The sequence below is a fragment of the Artibeus jamaicensis genome, unplaced genomic scaffold, assembly GCF_021234435.1.
Source record: "Artibeus jamaicensis isolate MK-2021 breed Jamaican fruit bat unplaced genomic scaffold, CSHL_Jam_final contig_548, whole genome shotgun sequence".
Classification (NCBI taxonomy): domain Eukaryota; kingdom Metazoa; phylum Chordata; class Mammalia; order Chiroptera; family Phyllostomidae; genus Artibeus; species Artibeus jamaicensis.
This window is the reverse complement of record NW_026521883.1, coordinates 7382901-7410321: the sequence shown is the minus strand read 5'-3', so window position 1 is coordinate 7410321 and position 27421 is coordinate 7382901. Positions and strand designations below refer to the sequence as shown.

General features: G+C 50.5%; 1 protein-coding gene and 2 pseudogenes across 1 annotated transcript in view; all 3 read left to right on the top strand.

The window, feature by feature from the left end:
- The window catches only part of SMAD6 (SMAD family member 6), a 76168-nt gene extending 74380 nt beyond the window's left edge, over positions 1–1788 (top strand). The window contains exon 4 of the mRNA XM_037155684.2: positions 798–1788. Within this exon, the coding sequence (XP_037011579.1) occupies positions 798–1339 (542 nt within the window). The 3' untranslated portion in view covers positions 1340–1788. The remainder of the gene's footprint in view (positions 1–797) is intronic.
- A 23303-nt stretch (positions 1789–25091) lies between these two features.
- LOC119056980 (nuclear transport factor 2-like) lies at positions 25092–25480 on the top strand (annotated as a pseudogene).
- Positions 25481–26505: 1025 nt separating this feature from the next.
- On the top strand, positions 26506–26971 carry LOC119057124 (S-phase kinase-associated protein 1-like; annotated as a pseudogene).
- The last annotated feature ends 450 nt before the right edge of the window (positions 26972–27421 follow it).

Here is a 27421-nt window from a genome sequence, read left to right as displayed (position 1 = left end):
GGATGGATGGCTTGGGTATTCCTAGCTGCCCACCTGCTGGGATTGGCCTAGTGTGTGCAGCTTGGTCACCCACCACAGGATAGAGTTGTCTCTCTGTCCACTGGCTAAGGGGCAGGTCAGAGAGGGCAGGAGTAGGGCCAGTCAGCTAGAGCCATGGGGGCCCTGGGTGGAGACTGAGGCAAAACGATAGCTCTGCAGGAGCTGGCCCGGGGACCTGTGGCTGGGACCTGAAGCCAGACGCAGGGTGAGGAGCACACCCTTTGGAGCTGTGCCCAGTCCAAGGCCACAACAGAGCTGGCGGCCTGCAGGAGGCCCCTCAGGCAGACAGTTTTCTGCTAGGTAGCTAGGTGCCTCCTAGCACAGAAGAGGGCGCTGTCAGGGGGCTCTCACCCTTCTGCTCTGGGACTTCTAGGTGGGGCTGAGCCGACAGGTGGAACTGACCTCACTCAGGCTCTGAATGATGTTGGTGGTGTTTTCCCCCTCAGCTTTAGTTGGACTTTGATCAGTGTCTTTTGGAGAATAGGAGCCATCGAGTGCCTTGCTATGTCCTCATCGGGCCTCCAGCAGGATTCTCCCTCTGTGCAAAAGCTCCAGCCAGGGCCTGTGTGGGAACTTGTCACCTGGCCAGGCAGTCATGGGTGTCCACCTGCTTCTCAGAGCTGTGTGCTCAAGGGAAAGAGCAGCTGTTACAGGGCTTTAGAATCTGGGAAGTTGCCCACACAGGAGAGCAGTGGGCAGGGGCCACCACCCGACTCCCCACCCTAAGTAACACCATGTGCCCTGTGCTTGCCCCACAGACGCCAGCATGTCTCCGGATGCAACCAAGCCGAGCCACTGGTGCAGCGTGGCATACTGGGAGCACCGGACGCGAGTGGGCCGCCTCTACGCGGTGTACGACCAGGCCGTCAGCATCTTCTACGACCTACCTCAGGGCAGCGGCTTCTGCCTGGGCCAGCTCAACCTGGAGCAGCGCAGCGAGTCGGTGCGGCGGACGCGCAGCAAGATCGGCTTCGGCATCCTGCTCAGCAAGGAGCCCGACGGCGTGTGGGCCTACAATCGTGGCGAGCACCCCATCTTCGTCAACTCCCCGACGCTGGATGCGCCCGGCGGCCGCGCCCTCGTCGTGCGCAAGGTGCCACCTGGCTACTCCATCAAGGTGTTCGACTTTGAGCGCTCTGGCCTGCTCCAGCAGGGGCCGGAGCCCGACGCCGCCGATGGCCCCTATGATCCCAACAGTGTCCGTATCAGCTTCGCTAAGGGCTGGGGTCCCTGCTACTCCCGGCAGTTCATCACCTCCTGCCCCTGCTGGCTGGAGATCCTGCTCAACAACCACAGATAGCGGCAGCCACCCAGGCGGCAGCCGCCATCTGCCCCTGCCCCACCCGCCCCCACCCCCAACCCCCCGGCCAGGGTGGCAGTGCCCAGAGACACAGCCCCCACGGACAAACCCCCCAAATATCATCTACCTAGATTTAATATAAAGTTTTATATATTATATGGAAATATATATTATACTTGTAATTATGGAGTCATTTTTACAATGTAATTATTTATGTATGGTGCAATGTGTGTATATGGACAAAACAAGAAAGACGCACTTTGGCTTATAATTCTTTCAATACAGATATATTTTCTTTCTTTTCCTCCCTCTTTCTTTCTTTTTTAAAGAAAATGATACAGCAGAGCTAGGTGGAAAAGCCTGGGTTTGGTGTATGGTTTTTGAAATATTAATGCCCAGACAAAAAGCTAATACCAGTCACTCGTTGATAATAAAGTATTCGCATTATAGTTTCTTTCTTAAAACTGTCTTCTTTTTAACAAAGAGGGATATGCAGGGCTTTGCTGGGTTTCTGGCCCATCAGACATCCTGAAACCTGACGAAGGCCTTTCCCAGACAGAGAGTGGAGAGAGTAGATCAGAATGGGAGGAAAGACACACGTTTACTCTGAAGGCCACAGGAGGTTCTGCTGTTCCTTCTTGCCCATGGCTGTAGTGTGTCCACAGGAAAAGCGGACAGTGCGTGGGCCGTCCATCTCAGTCTGGGGGGGGGAGGCTCGCTCTCTGGCCTGGAGGAACACTGAGTCTGATGGTGGAGACTCAGGTCCATGCCTTCCATTTCTGAGCTGGGCACAAGCTAGAAGATGCCGTACCTCACCACTGGGGAAGTGGCCTGAGGGAGAAAACCCGAGACAGTGGGCGTTAGGCTCGCTTACCACCAGGGAGAACCCACTGGAGCCTTGGGGGGAAGCTCCTCCAGGACCTCACCAAGCTGCCCTCCCCCCGATCTCTAGGTCAGAATCTGCCCATCAGGGGCTGCATTCATGAATGATGCGAAGGCAGGTGGTTTGTTTTTACTGCGTGCAAGGGAAAAGTCGAGGTTCTGGAAGGGTGCACGGCTAGCTCACGAGACAGATCTGGGTTAGAAGTTACATCTAATCGTAGGGCCAGAGCCACATTAAGTCAGTGTTCTCTCTTGAAGAACAACTCAAAGAAGAAAGCCTCCTTGGCCAAATAATGAAAGGGAATGTTACATTATATATCTTTCTTGGAGATTTACATCAGCATAGTAAATGTCCTGAGAAGTCTGCGGATTATCTCTTGCTGCATAATAAATTTTCCTAAAGTTTAGCAGCTTGAAGCCACCAGCATTTATCTCACAGTTTCCGCATTCAGGAATGCTGGAGCAGCTTGGCTGGGTGGTTCTGGTTCAGGGTTTCACGAGTCTGCAGTCAAGCTGTCGGCCAGGGCTGCCGTCCTCTGAGCGTATCGGAGGCTGCAGGACCCACGTCCAGCTCGCTCCTGGGCTCTTGGCCTGAGGCCCCAGTTTCTGCCATGGAGGTCTCTCCATGTGGCCACTCGTGAAATGGTTTCCCCTGGAGCACCTGACCCAGAAGAGACCCAGAGTGAAGCTCACCTCCTACAACCTCACCCTGGAACTGACGTGCCATCACTTCTGCCAGGTAGAACCCACTCGATCACATAAACCATTCTTGCTGCAACACGTGAGGGACTCCACCAGAGTGCGAATGCCAGGGGGTGTGGATCACAGCCGCTGAGTCCAAGAAATATATCGTTTCACTTTGGTTCCCAAAGTTATTTGCCAACAGACTCCCCATCCCCCCATACTACGGCACATGGGTACCCCTGGGCTGTGCGTCACCGTGCCCTGCAGATGTGTGTCCGGGGTGCCTGCCTCACTGGTGTGTTCTGGGTGTGGGGTCAGTGTGGAGGTTCCATCAGCAGGGCGCTCGGGCCAGACCGACCAAGGAGCTGGTTCTGTGGCAGTGCTGAGGAGAGGAATCAGAGTGACTCCCCAGAAGACTTAGCACTTCGACTGTGATCCTCACTGCACAGAGGAGTGGCCAGTCGACAGGCTAGGAGCAGCAGCAGATGGGCAGGAGCCAAGGGCAATGCCACAGGGGTGCCAGGAGCTGGGAGGCATCCCCGCTGCGTGGAGGCGACAGGAGAGGGGAGTCTGTTCAAGCCCCAGCTCTGCCACTCGCATTGGTGCCCAACCTTTTGGCCTCTCTGGGCCACACTGGGAGAAGAGCTGCCTTGGGCCACACATTAAATACACTGCGACACATGATCACAAAAAAGTCTCAAATGTTTTAAGTGTATTCATGATTTTTGTGCTGGGCCGCATGCGGCCCGTGGGCTGCAGGTTGGACACCCCTGATGGAATGACTTCAGAGACTTCTTTCAGGTGCCTCCGTGTTAAGAGAATAAAATTATTTCCACCTGAAAAGTAGGTGTGACTTCAAGAATGAAGCACACCACACACCACCTAGCACCTGGTTCATCATCAGTGCCCATCAGCTGTTACTCATACAGGGCTGGGGCTGGAAAGGGAGGTCAGGGACCCTCCAAGGCTAAGATGAGGAGCTGGCCTGGCATAGGAGGCAGTGGGGAAGGTGGGCTGTCTCCTGAGTGGACCAGGGAGGTGGTCAGTGCTAAACTTTAAGAAACTCGAAGGGGCTTCCCAGCTGAGGGCCAGGCTCCTGGCAGAGAGGGACTCCTTGCCGTTAGAGGAAGTAACCAGTCACACCGATGCCTGGGTATGGAAGTGAGGATCAATATCCCCCTTCATCAGGTAGCAAGATAGAGGTTGACACCCCATTTTACAGATGGGCAAAACAAGGCCTAGACCAGGGAAGTGCCTGCCTTTCTCAAGGATGTGAGCGTGGAGGCTGGGATAGGACCAGGCTTCCTGCCTCCCATCACAGTCTACTCCATGCAGACTGACGGTAACATCCTTTCCCCAACCCCATCTCCTAGATTCTCAGGGGGTACCTGCCTGGGAAGATGACATCAATTCTCTCTAGAGTTAAGCCTCATGGACCACACTGCTTTTCATGGAAAACTTCTTCTTGGTGTCCCTGTCAGCCCAGACTCCTCCCTTCACTCCTTTGTTCTGCCACCCTTGGGCCTGACCCTCGTGGGAGGCACAACTCTCAGACCTGGGTCTTTTGAGCAGGGGTCCCCGAGCTCCGGGCTGTGGAACAGTACCAGTCTGAGCCTGTTAGGAACCAGGCTGCACAGCAGGAGGTGAGCTCAAATGTAATGAGCTTGAATCATCCAGAAACCATCCCCCTCCGCACCCCCGCCTCGGTCCGTGGAAAAACTGTTTTCCACGAAACGTTTTGGGACTGTGGTCGTGAGCACTGAGTGAAGCTGGGCTGTGCTGCATGAGGATGGGCTGGGAGTCTGTGCAGGGTTCTCAGCCACCCCCCTTTCTCGGATGGAGAAGGGGATGCTCACATGAATGCTGTCGTTTGCGGAACTCCCTGTCTCAGATGCCGCTCAGGGCCCCTCCCGTGTGCTAGCTGTGATTGGCTCCATAGGAGTGGCTTATCTCTTCGGGACAGTCTGAGCCTATAGTGCTGAACTCTGGGGACCCAGGGCCATTAACCTCACAGCTGTCTTGACTCCCAGACCTGCCCTGTTTGGAGGTTGAAGACCTCCCTGAGGTCCTTGGGTGACCTTAAGTGTCAGAGAAAGACCCTGTGGCTGCCTTTCTTCATGGGGTCTGGGAATCCAATCCCAGCCCCTCAGTTTATAGATGGGGAAACCAAGCCCCATACAGGAGAAGCTGAGCTGCTGTCACAAGTGGTGGCTAGACCTGCTGTCCTTCCCCCTTTCCCAATCATGGGGCCCCTAGTAACTGTGGTTTCCCACAGGCCACCCAGGGATCTGGTGACTCAGGCTCCAAAGGAAACACTTTCTAAGCAAGGCCTGGTCTCTGGAGAGCATTGTGGGAGCCTGGTCGCTGCAGGCCCTGGGAAGCAAGGTAGGTGGGGCGTATAGCCCCCAAACCCAAGCTCAGGCTTAGAGCAAGGACGGGGTGGGGAGGCAGGATTTTCTGCAATTGACTAGGCTTTTGGAGAAATGTCAGTCCCTCTATTGCCTCCTCCACCCCATTCCACAGCCCAACCCCCTCTCGAGCCCCTCCCTCCTGCCTTAGTCTCCCAGAGCATCTGGGGGTATGAGGGTGGAGGGGTTAATCTAGGAGTAGGAGAAGCAGAGCTGGGAGAGAAAGGGGACTCTGCAGATCTTGTGTTGGCGCTTCAGGTGAGAAAACCCTAGGCCCCAGCTCACACAGCAAGTTTAGGGCAGAGCTGAACCTAAAACTTAGGTCTCAGGATTTCTGGTCTGCCTGCCTCCTCTGTTTGCAGGCGCAGCTCCCATCAGTGCTCCGAAGGGCATGCACAGGTCTCCGCCTCTGAAGACTCCCCCATTCCCCTTCTCTCTGTGTTGGAAGCTCCCATCCCCCCCCCCACACACACACATCACGGGGCTTAAGGGTTGTAGCCACGTCTGCTGCAGCCGCCTTATAATCCCGACTCTGCCATTCACCAGCTATGTGATCTTGGGCAAGTTACTTAAGCTTTCTGTGCCTCAGTTTCCTCATCTGAATAAGAGTATCTACTTCCTACATTTGTTGGGAAGATTAAGTGAATTAAAGCACGTGACACACTCAGAACTGAAACAAAGCATCCAGCAGGTGCTCACAGGGGTGTCAAACTTTTTCACCGGGGGCCACATCAGCCTCACGGTTGCCTGCAAAGGGCTGAATGTAATTTTAGGACTGTATACGTGTAACTACTCCTTAACAGTGAAGCAAGAGCTCACACTGCCGCCAGGTAGAAACAAGGTGCCGGGCCGGATAAAACAAGGTGGAGGGCCGGATTCGGCCTGTGGGCCTTGTGTTTGCCACCTGTGCTCTAGCACCATTTTGGGGCCTGGAAGGTGGCTCAGGGAAGTGGAAAAGGCTCCGGTTGGAGACTCAGCGAGTATGAGGACTCAAATCTAGATCCCTCAACCCTCAGATGACTTTGGGCAGTCACCTGACCTGTGTAAACCTCAGTTTCCCTGGGGAAAGCAGAGTCATGACTCACCGGGCTGTTCCTGGGACGCCAGGGCCACCCTGACAGCTGCTGTGGCTTCCGCACTGGGCCTCCTGCCCCTCTGCTGCCTCCTCCGAGCACTCTCTCCCAAAGGGGCGTGCAGTCCAATCTGACAGCGTGCCTCTTCCGCAGGACCACGACCTCTGACCACTCCCTGTCCCCTCAGGATCCAGACCTGCTTCTCCGAGTGGCCCGTGAGGCCCTAGGGGAATCTGGCTCTGCCCCGCCCTTACCCAACAGACCCCCCTGAAACACCGCACTCCAGACCTCTCTGTCTTCAGTCTCCCCATCTGTCTGTTCGTCTCTCTCTCTCTCCTGGGTCTTTGTCCAAGCTGCCCAGACTCCAGACCATGCCCCAGCCTGCCTGAGCCACACGCTGACCAGACCGCTGACCCTTTCTCCTCCCAGGGAGTCTCCTGGAAGCCAGAGCTGTCTCATGTCCCATTTGTCCCAGAGGTCCTGGGACAAATTCCACCCTGCAAGTTTCTGGAATGAAAGGGTCATGGAGGTAATGGATGTGGGTATTTATTATAAACACCGAAGGCCTAAACAGGCATCCAGAGGGGGTGTGTGTTTATTAGCATCCTGTGTCTCCATGACGACCCCCAGCTGGCTTCTCCTTACAAGCCCCCAAGAACCCGCCCCCTCCCCCCTCCCCTATCCTCAGGCCCTGGGCTATGGGGGCTCAGGTCCTGCAGCCTTATTCTACCCTCTCGAGTGAGTGGTAGCAAGACTCTCTGGTTTGGGGGTGGTGTCCCTTCGATAATTTAGAATGTAGACTCAGAGAACAACCAAAGGGAAAGGCCCTTAGAGTGCACCTAGTTCCATCAGTCACAGAACTGAGGCCCAGGGAGGGCGGGGTACCCACGGGGGTCACACAGTGAGGCAGCGGCAGATGGGAGCCAAACCCATGGCCTGGGGCTCCCTCCGGAGCTGGGCTCCCAGCGATGCTGCAAAGGTTTCTGCGGAGCCAGCAGTGACCTGAGTGAAGCAGTTGAGAGGCCGTTTTTTTAGTATAAAGTTCAATGGCATTAAGTACATTCACAGAGATGTAAAACCATCGGCACCATCCATCTGTAGAATCTTTTCATCTATTTCCATATGCTTTGTTATATTATTGTGATAAAATATGCTCAACATAAAATTGGCCATTTTAACCACTTTAAGTGTACAGTTCTGTGGCATTAAGAACATCTTCATTGTTGTGTTCTCCATGTTTTTTAAATAAAAGGCCAATGAAGAGAACTCTTAAAACCCTTCACTGTGGGATTTTGAGGCTTTGGCTGACTTCCGGCTGCTCTGAGAGCCCAGAGGAAGCTGTGTGTCCTCTTGGCCCTGCTGGGGGTTGGCACAGGGTGCTGGGGAAGGGGGTGTCCAGTCTAGGCTGACCATCACGAGGGATACAGGCTGAACAGCCTTGCAGCCCTGCTGTCTCTAAAGCAGGTCACAGCAAGGCTGGTGGCGTGTGGATACGATGCCCAGAGACTGGGAGGGAGCCCATGGGCTGAGTGCAGAGATGGTTTTCAGTGTGACTTCCCTGGACTCCCTGGAGCACGTGGGAGACCTGAGTGAGCTGGGGGAGCCCCGCACCCCAGGCCTCTAATTCCCCTCAAAAATAAAAGATCTAAACCAGATGACTATAGATGGTGCCTTCCGGGGGAGCCTAGGGTCTCTTTGTCCTTCACGAAACATCGATGTCCCAAGAGTGGCAGCTAGAGTGGACGTTAATATTACACCTGCTGAGAGAACCTGGGACAATCATAGGGCTCTAACTCTTCATCTGTTTAGCACAAATAATAACAGCTATTCACTGAGGGACATGCTGTACACAGTGGTACCCCTTACCCACAGTTTCACTTCGGTTTCAGTCACCTGTGGTCAGCCACGGTCGGAAAGTATTACAGAGAAAATTCCAGAATAAACGATTTACATGTTTCAGTGCGAGCTGTTTTGAGTCGTGCTGAAATCTCGCGAGCCCCGCCCCGCCCCGCGCCGACCACGTGGCTGGCCCAGGGTCTCCCGCGCTGCAGACCCTGCCGGCTGGGCGCCTTGGTTCTCGGATGGGCTGGTGCAGTGTCCCAGTGCTTGGATTTGAGTAATGGCCGCGAAGTACAAAACAGTGACGTTGGCAATTCGGACACGGCAGAGAGAAGTTGTGAGGTGCTTGTTTCGTGTTGCCAGAAGGTCAGTGTCATTCTCACGTTAGGTCACAATGCGGCGTCCCTCACCTCACTTCAGCTGTCGGCATTGTGCCCTCTCATGGCGTCACAAGGAAGGTGAGTACAGAATAGTAAGTGCTCTTGAGAGAGACTATGTTCACATAACTCCTATTATAATATATCATAATTGTTCTACTTTTGTCATTAGTTATTGTTTTAATCTCATTTATAAACTAAACTTTCTGATAGCTGTGTCTGTGTAGGTCAAAATGTAGTATATATACGGTTCCAAACTATCTGTGGATTCGGGCATCCACTGAGGGTCTTGGAGCGTATTCCTTATGGATAAGGGGGGACTGCTACACTAGGCACTTCCTATCATCTCATTTAATCCCTACCATTTGCTAGCTGAGGCTCAGAGGTGTTAAGCAAGCTGCCCAAGGTCACGGAGCCATCCAGATTCCTCTGGTTCCAGAGCTGGTGCTCCCGCCCGCCACCCTGCTGGTGGCAGCACTTCGGGATTTGACTTCGCATGGCTGCTGAGCACACAGGCTCTGGAGGCGACTCCAGGTGCTCCAGGCCCAGCTCTGCCTTCAGCCAAGTGACCTTGGGCAAGTTACTTAAGGTGTCTGAGCCTCAGTTTCCTCATTTGTTAGAATGGGCGTAAGAATAGAGTGGTTAGGAAGATTAAATTAAATGACATTGTGTTTGTGAAGGGGTTTGAACAGGGCCTGGCTAGTAGTGAGTAACATTTAGCATTTGTTGAATTTTAAAAATATTTTGTTGTCAACAGCTTTTATTTTATTTTATTTTATTTTGGTCAATTTTGTCTGAAACAGCAAATTGGAAATTTAGAAAAAGTTTCGCTTTCCATACCTTATCATTGAGCAATGAACAAAATAGACCGTTAGAATTGCCTAGAAAACACACACACAAACAACACATGCAGGCAGTGCAAATGCACTTACCGTGGCATTTAACAAAACATACGTGTTCATGAGTTTTTGTACAGGAGAGAAAAAAATCTCTCCCATAGGCCATTCGGTGTTGGACCATTTCCTTCAGTCGTATTAAGTGGGTGGCATTTTGAAGCTTCCCAAGTACATGTATTATTGGGTTGGCCAAAGAGTTCATTTAGTGTTTTCCATATGATGGCACTAGTAGTACTTAGCTGTCTTTAACTTCATTAGAAGTTAGATTGATATGACAGCTGTCATATCAGCGTGCATTTAAAAAAACTTACCAAAATTGGTGAATTTTTGTGCAGCCATTTAATATTGAAGGCAGAAGAGAATGCACATTATTTTTGGTGTATTATCTTTATTACTTCAAGAAAAATAAAAACGCAACTGAAACACACACAAAAAAATTTGTGCAGTGTATGGAGAAGGTGCCGTGACTGATTGAATGTGTCAAAAATGTTTCACAAAGCTTCTTGGTACTATTGATATTTTGACCAAATAATTCTTTGCTGTGGGGCTGTCTTATGCACTGGAAGATGTTTAGCAGCACCCCTGGTCTCTGCCCACTAGAAGTCAACAGTGGGAGATAGCCGACATACTCCAAGTATCCAAATCAATAAAGTTATTGCTGAAAATGAAAAATATGTCTTTTCTATTATGGAAAAAATGTAATGAACTTTTTGGCCAACCCAATAGAAGCAGTCGCTTTGGAAATGGCTACACCACTCCCACCCCGCTCCTCCTTTCCTTTCCTGCTCTACTCACAGAGCTAAAGCAGTTGTGGTTATTGGCCCTGATGACAACTATTTTGACTCTTTATGATTCCCTTGCTTTGCGCTGCCCAAAATATAGTATCACTGAACATGGAAAAACACATTAAATCCCCAGAAAGCCAAGTGACACCCGGTCCGCCTTGGTGACAGGCCTTGGCTGGCTCCTGGGCTCTCCTCACTCTGGGGCTCGGGGGGCTGAAGTCTCTGGACCCCTAGGACCCACAGCCGGGGTCCCTGCCACGAGCAACCGGCCCGACTTGAACCACACAGGGTTTTAAAGTGAGAAATTATCACTCGGGATCCTGTTCTGAGTCAGCATCTGGAGATTCCCAGGGTGCTCCTCAAGGGTGGAGGGCTCTGGCTGATCTGGCCCTAGCCCAAGTGGGTGATGTCATCAGAGTGTTCTGTGACAATGTCTAGGCCTTAGGGGTGAGCCTAGAGATGACCATGAGATGCCAAAGCCCTTTGAGGTGAGTCTGTTCTTGAATTTGCCATGGTTGGGGAGAGAGGATATACAGGGGAACTGAAGTCCATAGAGCCACTGAAAACCATATTTGAACACAGAGATTTCCCCACCTTTCCCATCAGACCTGCCTGAACTGCTGCTGATGAGGGCGAAGGGGTCAGCTCTGGAGAGAAATGAATGCCTGTGGGCAGGTTGGAATCCTGGCTCCACCACTTTCCCCGTTGTGTGAACTGGTACATTTTATCTGTTTCCTCTGCACCTTATTCTCATATGTAAAATGGGGATGGTGTCCTCTCCCGTGGAGAGGGCAAATGAGAAAGCATGTAGCGTTGGAAGACAATTCTCTGTGGGCCTCTCTGTGAGTCTTGCAAACAGAAATGCTTACTTCCTGTTCTGGGCCATCTCTTCAAGGATTTATGACAGCCAACAGCCTCAGAGGGCAGAGACGGTGTCTCCGTCTGGTGCAAAGGGCAGACATGTTTACTGCCTGTTATAAAAGACTTAGGTTTTCTAAGCTCAGGGTTCCCCTCCTGTAAAGCACCCCACTGAGTATACAGGTGTCACCTGTCTTTCTTTGCACTGTGAGGACACCAGTGCAGACATGACCCTCATGCTGCTGGCTGTGCCCCGAATGACAGAAGTCTGCTCTCTCCCACCCAGGAGTCTGGAGTGTTCTGCCAGCATCCAGGAGACAAGGGTGAGCTGACTCGTGATCTTGCAATGGGGTGAAGTCTCAGGTCCTTCGCAGTTTTTGACAGATTTGATGATGAAAGAGGAACAGTGAGGACCTCACAGGCCAAATAGTTCCATATTGAGGGATGTCCATGGCAATCAGTAGCAAATATGTTGGCCAAATCGCGTGGCCAAGTGGGCAATAAATGGCTCTCCATTTTATCGTCTTTTCATAAGGAGGAACAGGGGAGGCGGTGCAGGCTGAGCACTGGGAAGTAGGTTCAGACGGCTGTCCGTGTCTTTGGTACCCTGGTTGTGGCTGGCTCACCTCTGGGTGGGAGGACCTCCTCGCCAACGAAGTGGCCAGCTGCAGTTCCTCACCAATGAAACAAGCTAGTGCTAGGCTTAGCTAGGGGGGTGGGCCAAGAGGCCGCTGTTTTTCGGACAGCAGTTTGGAAGACGGACATGTACCCTGAGAGTGAAAGGAGGGAAATGGGTGCCTGCTGTGGGCAGAAAGCTGAGGGGTCACTGGAATTCCGGCCAGTTCACCTAGAGACCAGAGGACGGGGCACGCTGTTACGGAAGAATGATGACTCCGCCCCCCCTATGGCCTGTCCTGCCAGCTTCAAGTCCATTTGGGGAAGATAGGAAGAGGACTGGAAGTGAGTCCTGGCTGCTGTGAGGGATTCTGGCTTCTTGGGGATGCTTCCCCGAGACAAACCCCCAGAGGAAACCACAGGTGAAGAAGTGACAGGCACCGGGGCACTCGCTGCTCTCCGGGTCGTGTCTGTCCAGATGGTGTCCGCTGGGCTGCGGCAGCTGGGCCACCGGAGCATCAGTTCCGAGGAACTGGAAATGGTCAGTTTTCTGAGTGGACAGAAATCAAGACTTCTCACAACTCTATCCAACCGTCCTCTTGACGCAGCTTTTTATGTTTTTGCTGTCTCTTGGGTATGGCCAGTGATCTTGCTGTTGCACCTGCCACTTGGAAAACAGGCTGGCAGATTGAAGACGCACCTCTGTAGGGTCTCGAACTGTGGGAATGAGTTGAGGCAGCCGATAGGACAGTGTGAGTCACTCCTGTGGATGCCCATGGCAGGGCTTCACTCTGTGATGAGACTCCCTGCCGTGCCTGGCCTGCCCAGGCGGCCCCAGCCCATTGCTGCCCGGACCTATCACCCTAGCAGACAGGGCTGTGCCCCTACCTTCAGAGACCTGTACAAGTAAAGGGCTCTATTTCTCCACTGCTTGTGACTCCTGCAGAAAGTCGACCTGGCTGTCTTGTGGTGAGCGTGGTCCCTGTCTGCTTAAAGCAGACTGGCCGCCTCAGAGCTGGGACCTGCCCTGTGGCTGTGGGTGGGTGTCGCTCTGCTGCTGACACATTATCAGGTTATGGTGCCGTTGTTCCAGTCTGTTCAGCCAATTCCGGCCACAGCCTCGTGACCCTCGAAACTAATCTGGGTCATGTTTTCAGCTTTCTGGGTCATTTATAGTTTGATCGTGGTGTGCCTTTTATTGCAGAAGGCACTCCACGATGGGCTGGCAGTCAAGGTGTCCAGTGACCGTCCTCACTCCCTGCCGCCTATAGGGATGGTCTTGTCGAGTCAAAGCTCTCACCTCCATCCCTGTCACCTCCTCAGTTCATATACCCGAGTAAGGCAGTTTGGTCACTGATGGTGGCTGACTTCAGAAAGAGATCGTCCACTCTGGCCACCTCCTGATGGATGTAATGACCAGGAGGAAGCGGGTGGGGGTTTATGAGACCCGTGTTGAAAATCTGAGATTCCTCCCTAACCATTCTGGGGCATTCCCTGAATTGGCAGCCTGGTTCATGCAAACTGTGTTTGGTGGTCTGACCAAAGAGGGTTCAAACTGCATTCTGGTTAAATTTTATAAAAGTGTCCTACGGCTGTGGTACCAAACTCTCTGGGAGAAAGTTCTGGGTATAAGTGAGGGTCAAATGGGAAAAGGTGAAGTTACAGCCACTGGAACAGAGCACATTGCTTTTGTGGCAGTTCAGGGAGAGCAACAACCCGGCACCTGGGAAGGGACCTGGGAAGAGACCTTTCCAGTCCCTTCCGCACAAGGCACCGTGCCCTGTGCAGCCCTCCCACAGTGCTGTGAGCGCCTTAAATTTAGCCGAATGCTGGCTCAGTCTCCCCTGCCAGGCAGTTCTGAACATGATTTGGTCGCCTTCTCCCTTTACCTTTCCCCAAACCAAGTGGTTATGAGAAATGGCATGAGATGACCTCACCTCCTGCCTTCCATGCAAAATGCGCATCAGAGGCCCCTTTGGATGTCCACCCCACCCCACCCCACCCCGCTCCCGCTGCTCAGGCATCTGTGTGGCCGATGAATTGGCAGGCCCTCCGAAAGCAAGGCGATTTGTTACACAACAGCAGGTAACTAATGCACTGCCAGTTCTCTTGTTTCATGCTCACAGCAATGCTTCACCATTAGTGGGATGATCCCTGCTTTACAAATGAGAAGCAAAAGTTCAGAGAAGTCAAGCATTTGTCCAGGGTCACACAGGCAAGTGGTGGTGCTGAGTTGCCATCAGGCGTGCCTGACTCTTGCTCCAGCGCTAAGTTGCACCTCACTAGCTTTGCCACATCCAAGGTGCGAGGTTCTTCCATGTGCCTCACAGACCCTGGCCCATAACATATTACGCCTTTCAGCCTGTGCCCTGGCTCTGGACTTGTGGTTGGGAGGCTTAGAAGGCTGGGACAGCAGAAAGCAGCCAGCAGGCTCCCTACCATCTTCTCCCCACATGTGGGGTCTTGATTTCTTCATGTGTGAAATGAGTCTAAGACCTGCTTCCACAGGGTGGTTGCAAGGAACAGTGAACTCAGGGGCTGGAAGGTGCTTTAGAAAACTACAGGTTTTCTAAAACTACTGCTGTGGACAGCGATGTGGTCTGAGACACGGCCCAGGAGGAGAGAATGACGGGGCGGATGGAGGGCCTGGGATGGATAGAAAGCAGAGTGGAAAGGGCCAGTCAGACACAAGAGCCCTGGCCAGGGCTCCCTCATAATTTGTCTGTCAGCTGCAATGTTACCTGCTTTCCTGTGCCCCAGACCCTGGGCATTAGTTACTTTGGGTTAAGCAGAGCCTTTCCTAGGCTCTCCTAAAACACTCACCTCTTCAGCGCAGTGGGAGCACTGTGCCTTTACTGCACCCCTCTTGCGTGCCAGGAACGTTGCCCACAGGGTCCAATGGAGTACTCGCTCTGGACACGTACACTTTTGATCCGTTTTACAGATATGGGAACCTAAGGCTCAGAGAAGCTCAGTTGTTTGCTTGAGGTCTCGAGAGTTAAGGGGCAGGACTAGGATTTGGACTGAGACTGCTCTTGCTTCAGGATCTGGTTGCCTTTGGGCTGCTTGGTTTTCTCATACCTTTGGCTTTCACCCCCAGAAAAGCCAAGCCTGCCGAAGCTGGGGCCTGCACAGAATCCCCTCCATGGGTGGGGTCCCAAAGTGACCGAAGGCTGAGCTTCTTTAAGACTAGGCGACGGCCCCAGACAACTGTGACTCTGGGTACATCACTATTTTTCTGTGACACTACCACAGCCCCTTGTCATGGCCCCTCCACCTGCCGCCAGGAGCTCCGTTTGTTGTCTGTGCTGCAGCCAGATGGAGCTGCCTACATGCGCCCCGGCCGAGCCTTCCCCGGTGGGAGCCGAGCCGCTGGCTGGCTGCCCGTTGAAGCCCAGGCCCCTCACAGAGCCCATGGGACTTCCTCAGTCTGCTGCCCTCACCCTGCCGAGGCTCCACCGGCGACATTCTCTCATGGGCACAGCTGGCGGGTGACTTCACCAAGCACTTATTTATGCTGTTTCCTCTTCCTAGATGCCCTTCACCCTCCATTGCTTAATTGTCAAATTCCTTTTTGTTCATTTAAAGTGGTGATTCTTGTGGGTCTTTACTTATTAGGAGGCACATGTGTGTGGCACAGAATAGCAGGTCATGAACTGTCTCCTCCCATCCAGCCCCAGCCTCCCAGACTCCCTTGGGTTCCCTGTGTGCTGGGTGTTTCGTATCTTTTATTAAGTTCAGTTCTCAGTGCTCCAGCTCACCTGTCCTCTTCTCTGGGACCCATCCCCCAGCATCTGTCCCCTCCCCTGCCCCAGATAAGCCCCGCCTACTAAGTCTCAGGCAGCACCCAGATGTCCCTCGGTGTTCAAGCCTTGGGAACATTTATTGTGATTGTTGACGGGCCTGTTTTCCATCTAGCTTGGTGGTCACTGTTGTGTTGATGTCTGTGTCCCCAGTGGGAGACAGAGGGTCCTGGCATCTGGTGAAGATAAGTTAAAGGTGTGGCTGGAGGAGTGGGCGTGTCTTGAGGTGGTGATGATGCAGTCCCTGGAGCTGCTGCCTGTTTCAAAGCCTGCAAGAAGGGAAGATTTGCTTAATGAGTGGTGGGGAAAGGGAGGAGACTGGGGGGGACGGGGGGGGGGACTGGGGGGACGGGGGATGGGGAGAGAATACCTGTGGCTCCATTTCACACTGAGGAGTAGGATAAGTTCCAGATGGATGAGACTAGAAATGTGAAAACAATGAAACGGAAATAACTAGAATAAAATGTTCACGATTTTGATTTCTGGATGGGAAGGCACTCCTAAGAACAGCAGTGATGAAAAAAATTACGAAGGAAAAGATGTACATATTTGTATGCTTATAAGTGGAAACTTCTGTACATCAAAACATACCAGAAATAGAATTAAATAAAAACAAATATGTAAAGAGCATTTACAAATCAAAAAGAAAGAAATCTAAAGACCTTAACAGAAAAAAAAAAAAAAAACGGGCAGTGGACACAAAAAGAAAATTAATAGAAGGAAAATGTGTGTAAGTGTATGAAAATAGGTTTAACTTTATTAGGACACAAAAGATTCAGTTAAAATAATGCAGTGTTATTTCTCACATTACTTTGTCCAAACTTTTTAAAAACTCGTGGGTGGGGCTGAGACTTGGTGAGGCGAGCAGACTGGGTCCCCCTCCTGTGCCGCTGGCCCCGTACCTGAGGGTGCTCAGCCTTTAGGAGGTCGGCTTCTCAGCCGGGGTCAGGTGCCTTAGGAACGCTCACTTGTGCCCTTTGTTCCAGCAGGTCTGCCTCTGGGGATCTTCCCTGAGAAACAGTCGTGTTTTTAAGAGCAGCCAAATTCTGAGCAGCCTAGTCATCGGATACTGGGGAATTAGAAATGATGGCACCCCTGTGTGGCAAAATATTATGCGGCCTTTAAGCATTTTAACTGCTAGAGAGACGTGTACTTTGGAGAAGGAAAGAAGACATCAAGGTGCAACTGGGTTTCTTTTTTCTTTCCACTTTCTATTTTTATGGGCTATTTACTTTACCATAAGCGTGTATTATTTTCATTGAAAAATATCATATTTTTAAATATTTTAAATTGCAGGGTTCTCCCACTATCCAAAAATAGAGTGTTCCTATGAAACCTTTCATAAGCCAAAATGGCGTAAAGCGAAGACGCCATGACCATGAATGTATATGGACACTTTTCTGAGTGTTCCCAAGCCCCAAATTCAAGGCACGCACAATATTGTCTTTATTTTCTTCACCATGATCAGAACACTTAGTTACATCCAGTTTTATGTCAAGTGTAATACCCTTAGAAGGTCTCCCAGGCTTCTCGGATGCCCCGGACACGCATCTTGCTGGTGGGAGCACAAATCGATTGACATAAAGCACAGGTGCTCGCAGACCCAGTTCGAAGCCGTCGGCTTGATGCTAAGATGCTGAGTGTGGTTCCCAGGGAAGGAGCTTGGCGGGGCCACTCTTGCTGCCCGGGATGCCACGGCTTCTATAATGCTTGCTGCCGAACAAATGCTATCACTGTTTTTGCCCTTTGGCCCCCCCCTTTTTTTTTTTGTAAAAGTGAAAATCCTCTTCGACTTCTTTTGGTTACACAAACACATAATGATGTCTTTTGTAGAAGTGAAGTGGAGGAAAGCAAACTTGGGAAGCAGGGGGACACCTGCGTGTGGAAGAGTTATCATGCTGCAGTGCCGCTGGGTGGGGAAAAGCAGGTCCTAAACCCACACGCACAGGTGACAGTGCTTCATTTACATGTGTGTGTGATGAGTAAGCACTATGTTCAGTCCTTGGCACACAGAAAGTGCTGAACATATACAAACATACTGATATCAGGACAGTAATGCATACACAAGGTCTGTCTGGAAATAGTCCAGACATTGTTAATAATATGAGAATGTTTTGCACGACATCAACATCAGTGTAACCTGGCAGCCAAGGAGAGTGGACTGGAATGCATATGTGTGAACAGGGACAATATCACCGTACTAGTCAGTGGGGTGGTAGATGCTGCTGAGTGAGCATGTGTACTGTGGGGTCATCACGTTCAAAATGACCGAGTGAGTAGAGCAATGAATCTGCATCAGGTTTTGCATTAAGCTTGAACATTCCTCTGTGGGAACTCTTCAGGTGATCCAGAAGGCCAAAGCTGGGGGCACCTGGTGATTGGCAGCTTCATCAGGACAACACATCTGCTCATGCATCACATCCGGTGCAGTTTTTGGGGGGAACATGAAATCACCCAGGTGACTGGGCCCCTCTACAGCCCAGATTTGGTGCCCTGTGACTTCTGGCTTTTCCCAAAACTAAAATCACCCGTGGAAGGGAAGAGATTTCAGGCTGTCAATGAGATTCAGGAAAATATGATGGGGTGGCTAGTGCTGATTGGGAGAACCATGTGAGGTCCCAAGGTACCTACCTTGAAGGGGACCGAGGCATCATTGTCCTGTGTACAATGTTTCTTGTGTCTTGTATCTTCTTCAATAAAGGCCTCTATTTTTCATAGTGCAGGGCTGGATACCTTCTGGACAGACCTTGTATATGTATGTGATATATAACCAATGAATATATCTGGGTTGCAGAGTTAGAGGGGATTTTCACTCTTTTTTTAAAAAAGATTTTATTTATTTAGTTTTAGACAGAGGAGAAGGGAGGGAGAAAGAGAGGGAGAGGAACATCAGTGTGTGGTTGTCTCTCGTGCTCCCCACACCAGGGAGCCTGACCCGCAATGGAGGCATGTGCCCTGACTGGGAATCGAACCAGCAATCCTCTGTTTCATAGTCTGGTGCTCAATCCACTGAGCCACACCAGTCAGGGTGATTTTCACACTTTTTAAAAACTTTTCTACATTTTTCAAATTTTCTACAATGAGTATGTCATATTGTTATTATATTAACTTTATTATAAATTATAGTTAAAAACAACAGATTCTCCACAATAATGTTGAACCAGAAAGGATCTGGCGTTAAAGCTCAATTAGACATTTATACCTGCCAGTGTTCCAGTTAACTGAAGTTTGCCTGTTTTGAATGACAGTAAATGAGTCGTTTTTCATGACACATTTGTGTCATTTAACAGTGCACTTCCACACTCGGCTGCCTCCCCGGAGCCCTGGAGCGCCCTGGGAGGTATTGAGATAAGGGCCCTCAACGAGTCATAATGGAAAAAGCACACACACAGGCACCCCCAGAGCACACACCTGCTGTGACCTTGGGCAAGTCACAGTCCTCGAGGCCTTCAGGCTCACATTTAGATGACCGGGACACAGCACAGCTTGGTATCTGGGCCTCCTGGCTTCTTCAGCATCTGGTAGGCACAGGGGGCATCGACGGGGCAGGAGGAGAGGAGCACACCCGCAGTCCCCAGGAGGGGACGGGGTGCATTAGAAGGCCTCCTGGCGGCTGTCCCTGGAAGACCCCACACTGACCACTGAGGCTCCTGCCGCTGCTAATGCCCACAGACCTGCCCTCTTCATCCCGACAGTGGGTCTGGCAAAGAGCAACCTTTTGTTGGAAGGACAAAAGAGAAAACCATGTTCTGCCCGTGCTTCCAGGCTAACTGTTCTTTCAGTCACTGGATTTCTGTGTGATTTGTTTCTGGGGCGCTCGGGATACAGAGGGTCCCCTGAGCCTCAGTGCGGAAACTCCAGTTCACAGATAGACTGAGAAATCCTTGGGGGAGCAGGGAGACAACACAAGCAAGATTACGGGGCAGCACATGCTGGACACGTTGATCGTAAATACTGGGAGAGAGTTTAGAACGAGAATAATACTAGTAACAAACAACAATAATGAAATAACAACCATCATTTACTGGGCACCTGTTATATGCCATCTGTTATCTCATCTTGATGGGACAATTAAATTTGTCCCATCATCCCTGTGAAGTAGGTAATGTCGTGGTCACTTTGCAGATTTTGAAACTGAGACTCAGAAAGGTGAACTACCCCATCCAGGGACTCGGCAAGTAAATGGGAGGGACGCTCCTTTCTCCCAAACTAATATCCAGAACTTACCCGTATATGATGTTCTCAGTGGGAGGTGTTTGAAGTGGGTGGGTTTAATGAGTACCTACCGAATGCCAAATCCTGGCTTTGGTGATCTTTATATGGTATGCCATTTAACTTCAGAATAGCCTTTGTGGGGCATCTGTAATTATTCTCATTAACAAATGAGAAAGTGGAGGCTCAGAGGTTTACCCAAGGTCGCACTGAACCAGATAAAGGCCTTTTTAGGGAAGCACTAATGGGGCGAATGAATCTGGAGTAACCTGGACCCGGGATCAGAACCCCAGAGCCAGAAAAGACTAGGAAAGGCATGGGGTGACTGGCTGGAGGCAGCAGACGGTCTAGGGGTAACTGCGATTTTGGACAAGCCACCATCCTGACCTCACTTTCCTCATCGGAGAAATGGGACTACCATACCTTCTGTGTATGGTTGTCAGGAGGATTAAATAGGGATCTTCGGGGGGATTAAGCTCACAGGATGTGCTTAACAAATGCAGAGTCCCTCTCCTCCTACCCGTTTTTTCTTTCCTCTGGTCTGTTAGTCAGTCCGCACTCGGGTGGGGGAAGGGGGTTGTAGAACCAGCCTGGCGTTCTATCCTTGCCTGCCCTGGCCCAGCACCAGTATTTCATAAAGGTTTATGGAAGGGGAGCCAGCTGAGCTGCCCCCTGGCCCTACGACCTTGCCTTCTCTGGGCCTCAGCCTGGCCTGCCTGAGTGGGCCGCAGGAAGGGGATGCCAGCCGGACCGTCTCTGGGGGCCTCCCCACCCCCGGTGAGCTTCCTACCCCAGCTCGCTCTCTCTTTTAGCCTGTGCCACCTGCCTGCTGAGCCTGCCCACAGAGACTCCGGGGGCTGAGGCTGCTGCCCACTGTCCCAGGGACTGTCCCTGAAGGCGTCTCCAGTGGATCCCTCCCCAACACATTTCAGGTGACAGACCCATCCTTCTTTCTCCTACAGCCATGGTAGGGGCCCTCCCACTCCAGCAGGGGACAAGGAAGTGACTCAGCCCCACAACCCCCTCCTCGGACTCACTCTTGCACAGTTTTGCTTTGGAAAAAGAGTGGTTTTCATTTCTTTCCTTTTTTTCCTTCAAGCACTCTTACTTGTCTGCCCCTGGGCTGTCTCTCCCACAGGCCTCTGTGGTCTGGGCCAGGAGTCTGTGGCCAGCCCTTCTCTGTCCTTTCCTGGTGGAGGGTCCCGTCATCAGGGCAGGCTGTGTGGCCCTACTGTGCGTGGTGGGAAAGAGGCCAGCCTCTGGAGGCCCCAGCTGGCCCCCTATTATATTGGCTTCTATTAAATTGAAACACATAGCACATCTATTACACAATAAACCACAGCTATTTCATGGATCAAATTAAGTTTTATTTGGGCAAATTACAACCTTTCCTACAGTCGGGCCTTTGTGAGGCCATTCCTTTTTAATAAAAGCAGCATTTCTGGAGCTGGCCCGCCTGGACCAAAGCTCCATGGTGGGTTGGGGGCTCAGGCCGAGGCTGGCAAGAGGTTGAAAGTATGTGTACAAATTGTGTGTGTGTGTGTGTGTGTGTGAGAGAGAGAGAGAGAGAGAGAGAGAGATGGGAATTCTTGGGGCCCCTCTTGAGAATGGATTTGTCCACCTTCTCCTCCTGCCTCCCCATCCTGAGGTTGCCATGGAAGTCTGCAGAGAACTTCTCATCAAACAAGAAAAAAGCTGCAGCAACAGCGGCAGGAAAGCATTTCCCGGAATCCGGGAGGAAGTGTGAGTCACCAGCCTGCTAAGTGAGCTCTGCGTGGCCACTGTGGCCCCAAGCCCAGGAGGCCTGGAGCGCAGGGCCCGCCAGCAGGACTGCGCCAGGCCTGCCCGCATAGACATGCCTGCTGCCCAGGCTGACGCAGGCTCCAGGAATGCAAACAAAGCTGGGCGGAGGGGCCTTCTGACAGCTGGGGCACTGGGCCAGGCAGGAGGGAGCAAGCCTGGAGGAGAGGCCTGCAGAGGGGCTTCGGGTCCAACAGGCCTCTCTTTGGTGTCCTTGGAGCCCGAGCTGCTGGGAAGGCTCCAGCCTCTCAGTGTGACCTGGCCTAGCACTGCCAGCTCTGGCACAGCCCCGGGGCTCCTCCTCGTGGGATGGGGCTGGAGTTCTCAGAATCGGTACTTGGACCAGCAGCATCAACATCAGCATCAGCTGGGACTGGCCGAAAATGCAGATTCTCAGGCCCCAACCCCAGACCTACTAAACCGGTAGAGTCCAGAGACCTGTGTCTTCACAAGCCCTCTAGGCCATTTTGTTGCACGCTCAAGTTGGAGGGCCACTGTGCTTTAAAGATCCGTATGTCAGCTTCAAACTCATACTTGCTGGCTATCCATTCAGAAAATTAGGAGGGTATGCGTACCGTGTGCTGGGGGCTGGGCTAACTGCTTTATGCATGCTAAGCCACTTAATCCTCATATCCACCCTGAGGTCAGGGTCTGTGATCATTTCTCCACTTTACGGGTGACATAAGTGCTGTTTTTTAACCAGAAGCCAGCATTCTGGGATCTTGGAGACGATGGGACATGCTGGGCCCAACTCATAGATTTGGCCCACGCAGGTTAACTGGTTTTGTAGTGGAACTTTCCCTCCGTAGCTTTTCTTAAATGCTCTTCAGTGGCTGCCCTGTCCCCTGAGAGGTGGCAGTGAAGAGAACTCTCACTCCAGAAGTGGGGAGTACAGAGGCGATCAGGCAGGTGGAGTCAGAGAAGAAAAGAGAACAAAAGAAGCCTGGCCCGAGCAACGCAGGGCCCTGTAGAATCTTGTTTTCTACACGGTCCCTGGACCAGCAGCATCCACATTTCCCAGGAGCCTATTAAAAATTTAAGCTCTTGGGCTCCACCCAGGCCAACTGAGCTCGAATCTGCATTTTAACAAGATCACATGCACTTTCAAGTTTGAGAAGCACAGGGTGGGGCACACAAGCGCATATATCCCTGAACCTCTTCTTGCATCAGAGGGGGAAGGGTCATGGGATCTGGGGTCTGCACCAGCCTCCGCCCAGCTTCCTCTGGGCTCTAGCTCACATGGCATCCCCTCAGCAAACCTTGGAGCCCTAGGCACAGGAGGGAGCCTCCAGCCCTTAAAAACTCACAGACAAACTATATAATGGGAGGGACTTTCCCTTTGCCAGGTCCCTTCTCCCCAAAGTCAAGGACCTTTACTTCCTATACTCTTTTCCTAGAATGTGGGCTCTGGGTTCGAACTCAGGCTCTGCCATTTATTGACTAATTCTTGTTATAAACTTCTTGGTGCCTCATTTTTTTGTTGTTTTTTTTCTGTTAAATACAGTAATGATATTTTTCTAGATCATACATTTGGGGGTTGGTTAAATCAGCAAATACACATAGAAGTATTTAGAGCAGTGTCGTGTAACTCCATTACATTAGCTACCTGCTTTCAGCCTTCCTTCTTTCTCTCCTCTTGGTGGCCCTTGGGCTGGGGCAGGTAGTCCTGACCTGTGAAGGGTTAGCACCAAGGGCTACTGAACTGGACTCCAAAGGTAACAGGGGCTCCTGTGGGAGAAAGAAAAAATGAAACCTGTATTTCACCTGCAATAAGCCAGGCTCAGTACCAGGCGTTTCTCTCCTCTCCGCAGTTGTACCAGGAAAGTACTGGTACTTTCTGAGCTTACCTATGAGGCTTGAGATTCCAGAAGTACAGCGACCACCCCAAGAACGCAATTGTTTGGTGGGTCTGCCTGGCCAGCCTGACCTCAGTCCCACACTCAAGTCCCATGGCCTCATGCTTTTGCCTCCTCTGCAGCCCAGCCCTGTGCCTAAGGACAGAGCAGGATCTAGAAGGCCAGAGCTGGTGGAGGAGTGGGGAGGACATCATTCCATTCTAAGGACATCGTTCATGGCTCCTTCCCTAGGGCCTCAGTTTCCCTTGGGTAATGCTTCCTTCTCTCAGGTTGCAGGGCAGGTCTGCTGAGTGGACCTGTGGCGGTTTTAGCTGCTCCTGCCTTGCTCCTCCAACAAAGTTTGCCTGTCTCTCTGTCCCCATGACTGGCAGGCACACCTTTAGCATCTGCGTTAAAATCCCAGCAAGGGGAGACTCTGGTTTCGGCTCTGCTGCATAAAGATTTTGGAAGCTGTCACTCCACACTATCAAGAAAAAACTGAACAAACTGAAAGTCAACATTTTTTTTATATCCATCAGAGACTTAAGGCTCCAACAGGGCCAAGTTCCACACTGAGACTCAGAGAAATGGGTGAATCCAGAGAATCATAGCCAAGATCAGTACCCAAAGCAGAAGCCCACAGAATGGTGATTTCTAAAACTGTGTTGCTGAAGTATGGTTGACACACACAAAGGCTGTACATATTGAATGTTTACAACTTGATGAGGTTGCATGTAAGTGTGAAACCATCATTACAATCTATGCCATAAACCTATGGAACTTCTGGAAGCTGAGTGTGGACTAGCTTGAAAATTATAATCTTGTGGGGGGCCCAGTCTCAAGTCCCACCCCCATACTTTCATGGGTTTTATCCCCAGGAACCCCACCAGGATTACATTGGAAAGATGAGACTAAAACACCCTCTGTTTGGGGTAGGAAGAGAGGAAAAGTAAACATTTGGAAATATGTCCAGAGTTTTCTCCATAACAAAGGCCTACCCTTTGTTACAAGAGCCTTGTGTGGCCTGGTGAAGGGCAGTGAGGCAACTCCAGCCCTCCCTAGCTTCCCTGTCTCATTTAAGGGGAGGAAAAGGGCCTAGATGTGCTTCTGAAAGTCACAGCCCAGGGACTCAGACCAGCTGAAACTCTGAGATTTAATGATGGGTATAGAACGCTTCCCCTCCCCACCATCTTTCCACCAATGGCAGGTCTTTGGTATAGCAACAGTGGGTTACACCTAGAAGAGCTGCAAGGCATAGACTCTTTTAAAGAAGGAGTTCTTAGGGAAACCCAAAGATAACAGGGGAGGAAAACAAACAAACAGGGAAATTCTAGGAAACCGAAGCCTCTGGCATCTCCAGCTACAGCAAACCTTAAACGCAGCCCAGCTCTTAGTCAAAATTAATATAAAACCTCACACTAAAAGCCTGATTATCTCAGTTCCCATAATCCAATATTCTATGTCTGCCTTTCAACAGAAAACTAACAGACATGCTAACAGGCAAGAAAACACAGTCTGAAGAGAAAAAGCAGTCATTAGAACCAGACTCAGATATCATAAAGATTTTTTGGAATTAAGAAAGCAATTTAAAATAACTATGATTCGAAACAGTGCTGGGTTGCCGCTGCCACTGCCACCGTCATGCCAGCCCCTCAGGTCTCGGTGAGGCAGGGTGGTGCTCCGGAATGGGAGACAAGCCGGTTTCAGAGCAGAATGGGTCCAGCTTCATTCAGCATTACTACCAGTTATTTGATAGTGACAGAACCCAACGAGGTGCAGTTTACATTGACATGTCATGCCTTCTGTGGGAAGGACAGCAATTCCAGGGCAAAGCTGCCATTGTGGAGTTGTTGACCAGCCTACCATTCCAGAAAATCCAGCAGAGCATCACAGCGCAGCATCATGGACCATCAGCCCATGCCAGACAGCTGCATCATCAGCATGGTTGTGGGCCAGCTTAAGGCCAACGGGGACCCCGTCACGGGGTGCCACCAAGTTCCTGTTAAAGAGCATCAGCAATGCTTAGGTTTGCACCAGTGACGTGTTCAGGCTTGCCCTGCATAACCTGGGCTGACCTCCTGGCCAGGCCCTCGTGCCGTTTCCTCTTCCCTCCTCTTCTGGAGACTAGTCACACTCCTCTGGATGCTCCAGATATCATACACAAACAAGCAGGGCTGCAGTGGAGTGGGCACAGTGCATTGCTGCTACCTGGGTATTGTGCATGGTGTTTGGACACTAGACTAGTTCATCTGACAGGAGAATTTTGTGTTGCACCAGTGTGTGCCCTGGAAAGACTCTTAAGTAATGCAAAAGGGTTTTTTTTGGTTTTGGTTTTTAAATCTGGCAAGTTACTGTAGTAACCCAAAGAAGTGAAGGAGAAAGCAGCTGCCTCACTGCCCAGATATAGATTTGTTCTGATGTTTCAATGCCTCATGATGCAATAAAACCACAAAAAAAAATTCTTAAAAAAATAAAATAACTACTATTAATAATCTAATGGGAAAAAGTAGATAACAGGTACAAACACGTGCATTATATAAGCAGAGAGATGAAAACTCTAAGAAAAAATCAAAAGGAATGTGAGAAATAAAAATCACTGGAACAAAAATAAAGAATCCTTTTGGCGGGCTCTTTAGTAGACTGGACATGGCCAAGGGGAAAATCAGTGAGCACAAAGATGTATCAATGGAACCTTTCCAAACCGAAATGCAAACAGAAAAAAGAATGGAAAAAAAAAAGAAGAAACAGAACATCCAAGGGGTGTGGGACAATTACAGAAGGTATAACATATGTGTAATGGGACTACCAGAGAATGAAGAGAAAGGAGCAGAAGAAATATGGCTGGGAGTTTTCCCAAATCAATAACAGACACCAAACCATTGGTCTAGGAAGCTCATGCAATAGTGAGTAGGATAAATACAAAAATATCTACACCTAAGCATACGATGTTTAAACTTCAGAAAAGCAAAGACAAAGAAAATTTTGAATGAAGACAGAGGAGCTCTAAGTGGCCTTGCTCTCTGCCTTTCTCTGTCGTGTCTGCTGACACTGCCCTGTCTCATCAGCCTCTGGCCTGCCGTTTCCTTGAGACTGAGTAGCATGCCTTCAACTAAGTTTCAAAGTCCCGTTGGAGAGATATTTGAAGTTGATGTTGAAACTCCCAATCTGTGACTGTCAAAACCACGTTAGAAGATTTGGGAATGGATGATGAAGGCGATGATGACCCAGTTCCTCTACCAAATGGTAACACAGCAATATTAATGTCCAGTGGTGCCCCCACTGCAAGGGTGACCCTCCTCCTCCTGAGGATGATGAGAAGAAAGAAAAACCAACAGATGATACCCCTCTGTGGGACCAAGAATTCCTGAAAGTTGACTGAGGAACACTTTTTGAACTTACTCTAGCTGCAAACTATTTAGACACCAAAAGTTTCCTTGATGTTACATGCAAGACTGTTGCCAATATGATAAAGGAGAAAACTGCTAAAGAGATTTGCAAAACCTTCAGCATAAAAAAAAATAACTTTACCAAAGAAGAGGAAACTCAGGTACGCAAAGAAAACTAGTAGTGCCAAGAGAAGAGAAATGTTGTGGTTGAGACTCTAACACTGTAAGGATCATTTTAAAACTAGTTGCACTGCTCTGCTTATAATTGTTAACATTAGACAAACAGTAGACCGATGCTGCGGTGAATCAACCGTATCAGCGGAGCACCGTCCTCACTGCATGGGTAGTCTGGGCACAGACTCCAACCCTATGGCTGAGTTTCTTTCAGTATGTTCAAAATGTTCCTTTTCTCTTTGTTCTGAATAAAACGAAAATATGGGTTTGCTAGTAAAAAAAAAAAAAAGAAAGAAACAAACAAACCAGAGGAAAAATACATTTTGCCCACAGAGCAAGAAGGATAAGAATTACATCAGACTTCCCATTGGAAACCATGCAAAGAAGAAAATGGAGTAAAATGTTTTAGGTATTGAAACTAAAGTGCCCACCAACCTGGAATTCCATGTCTTGCA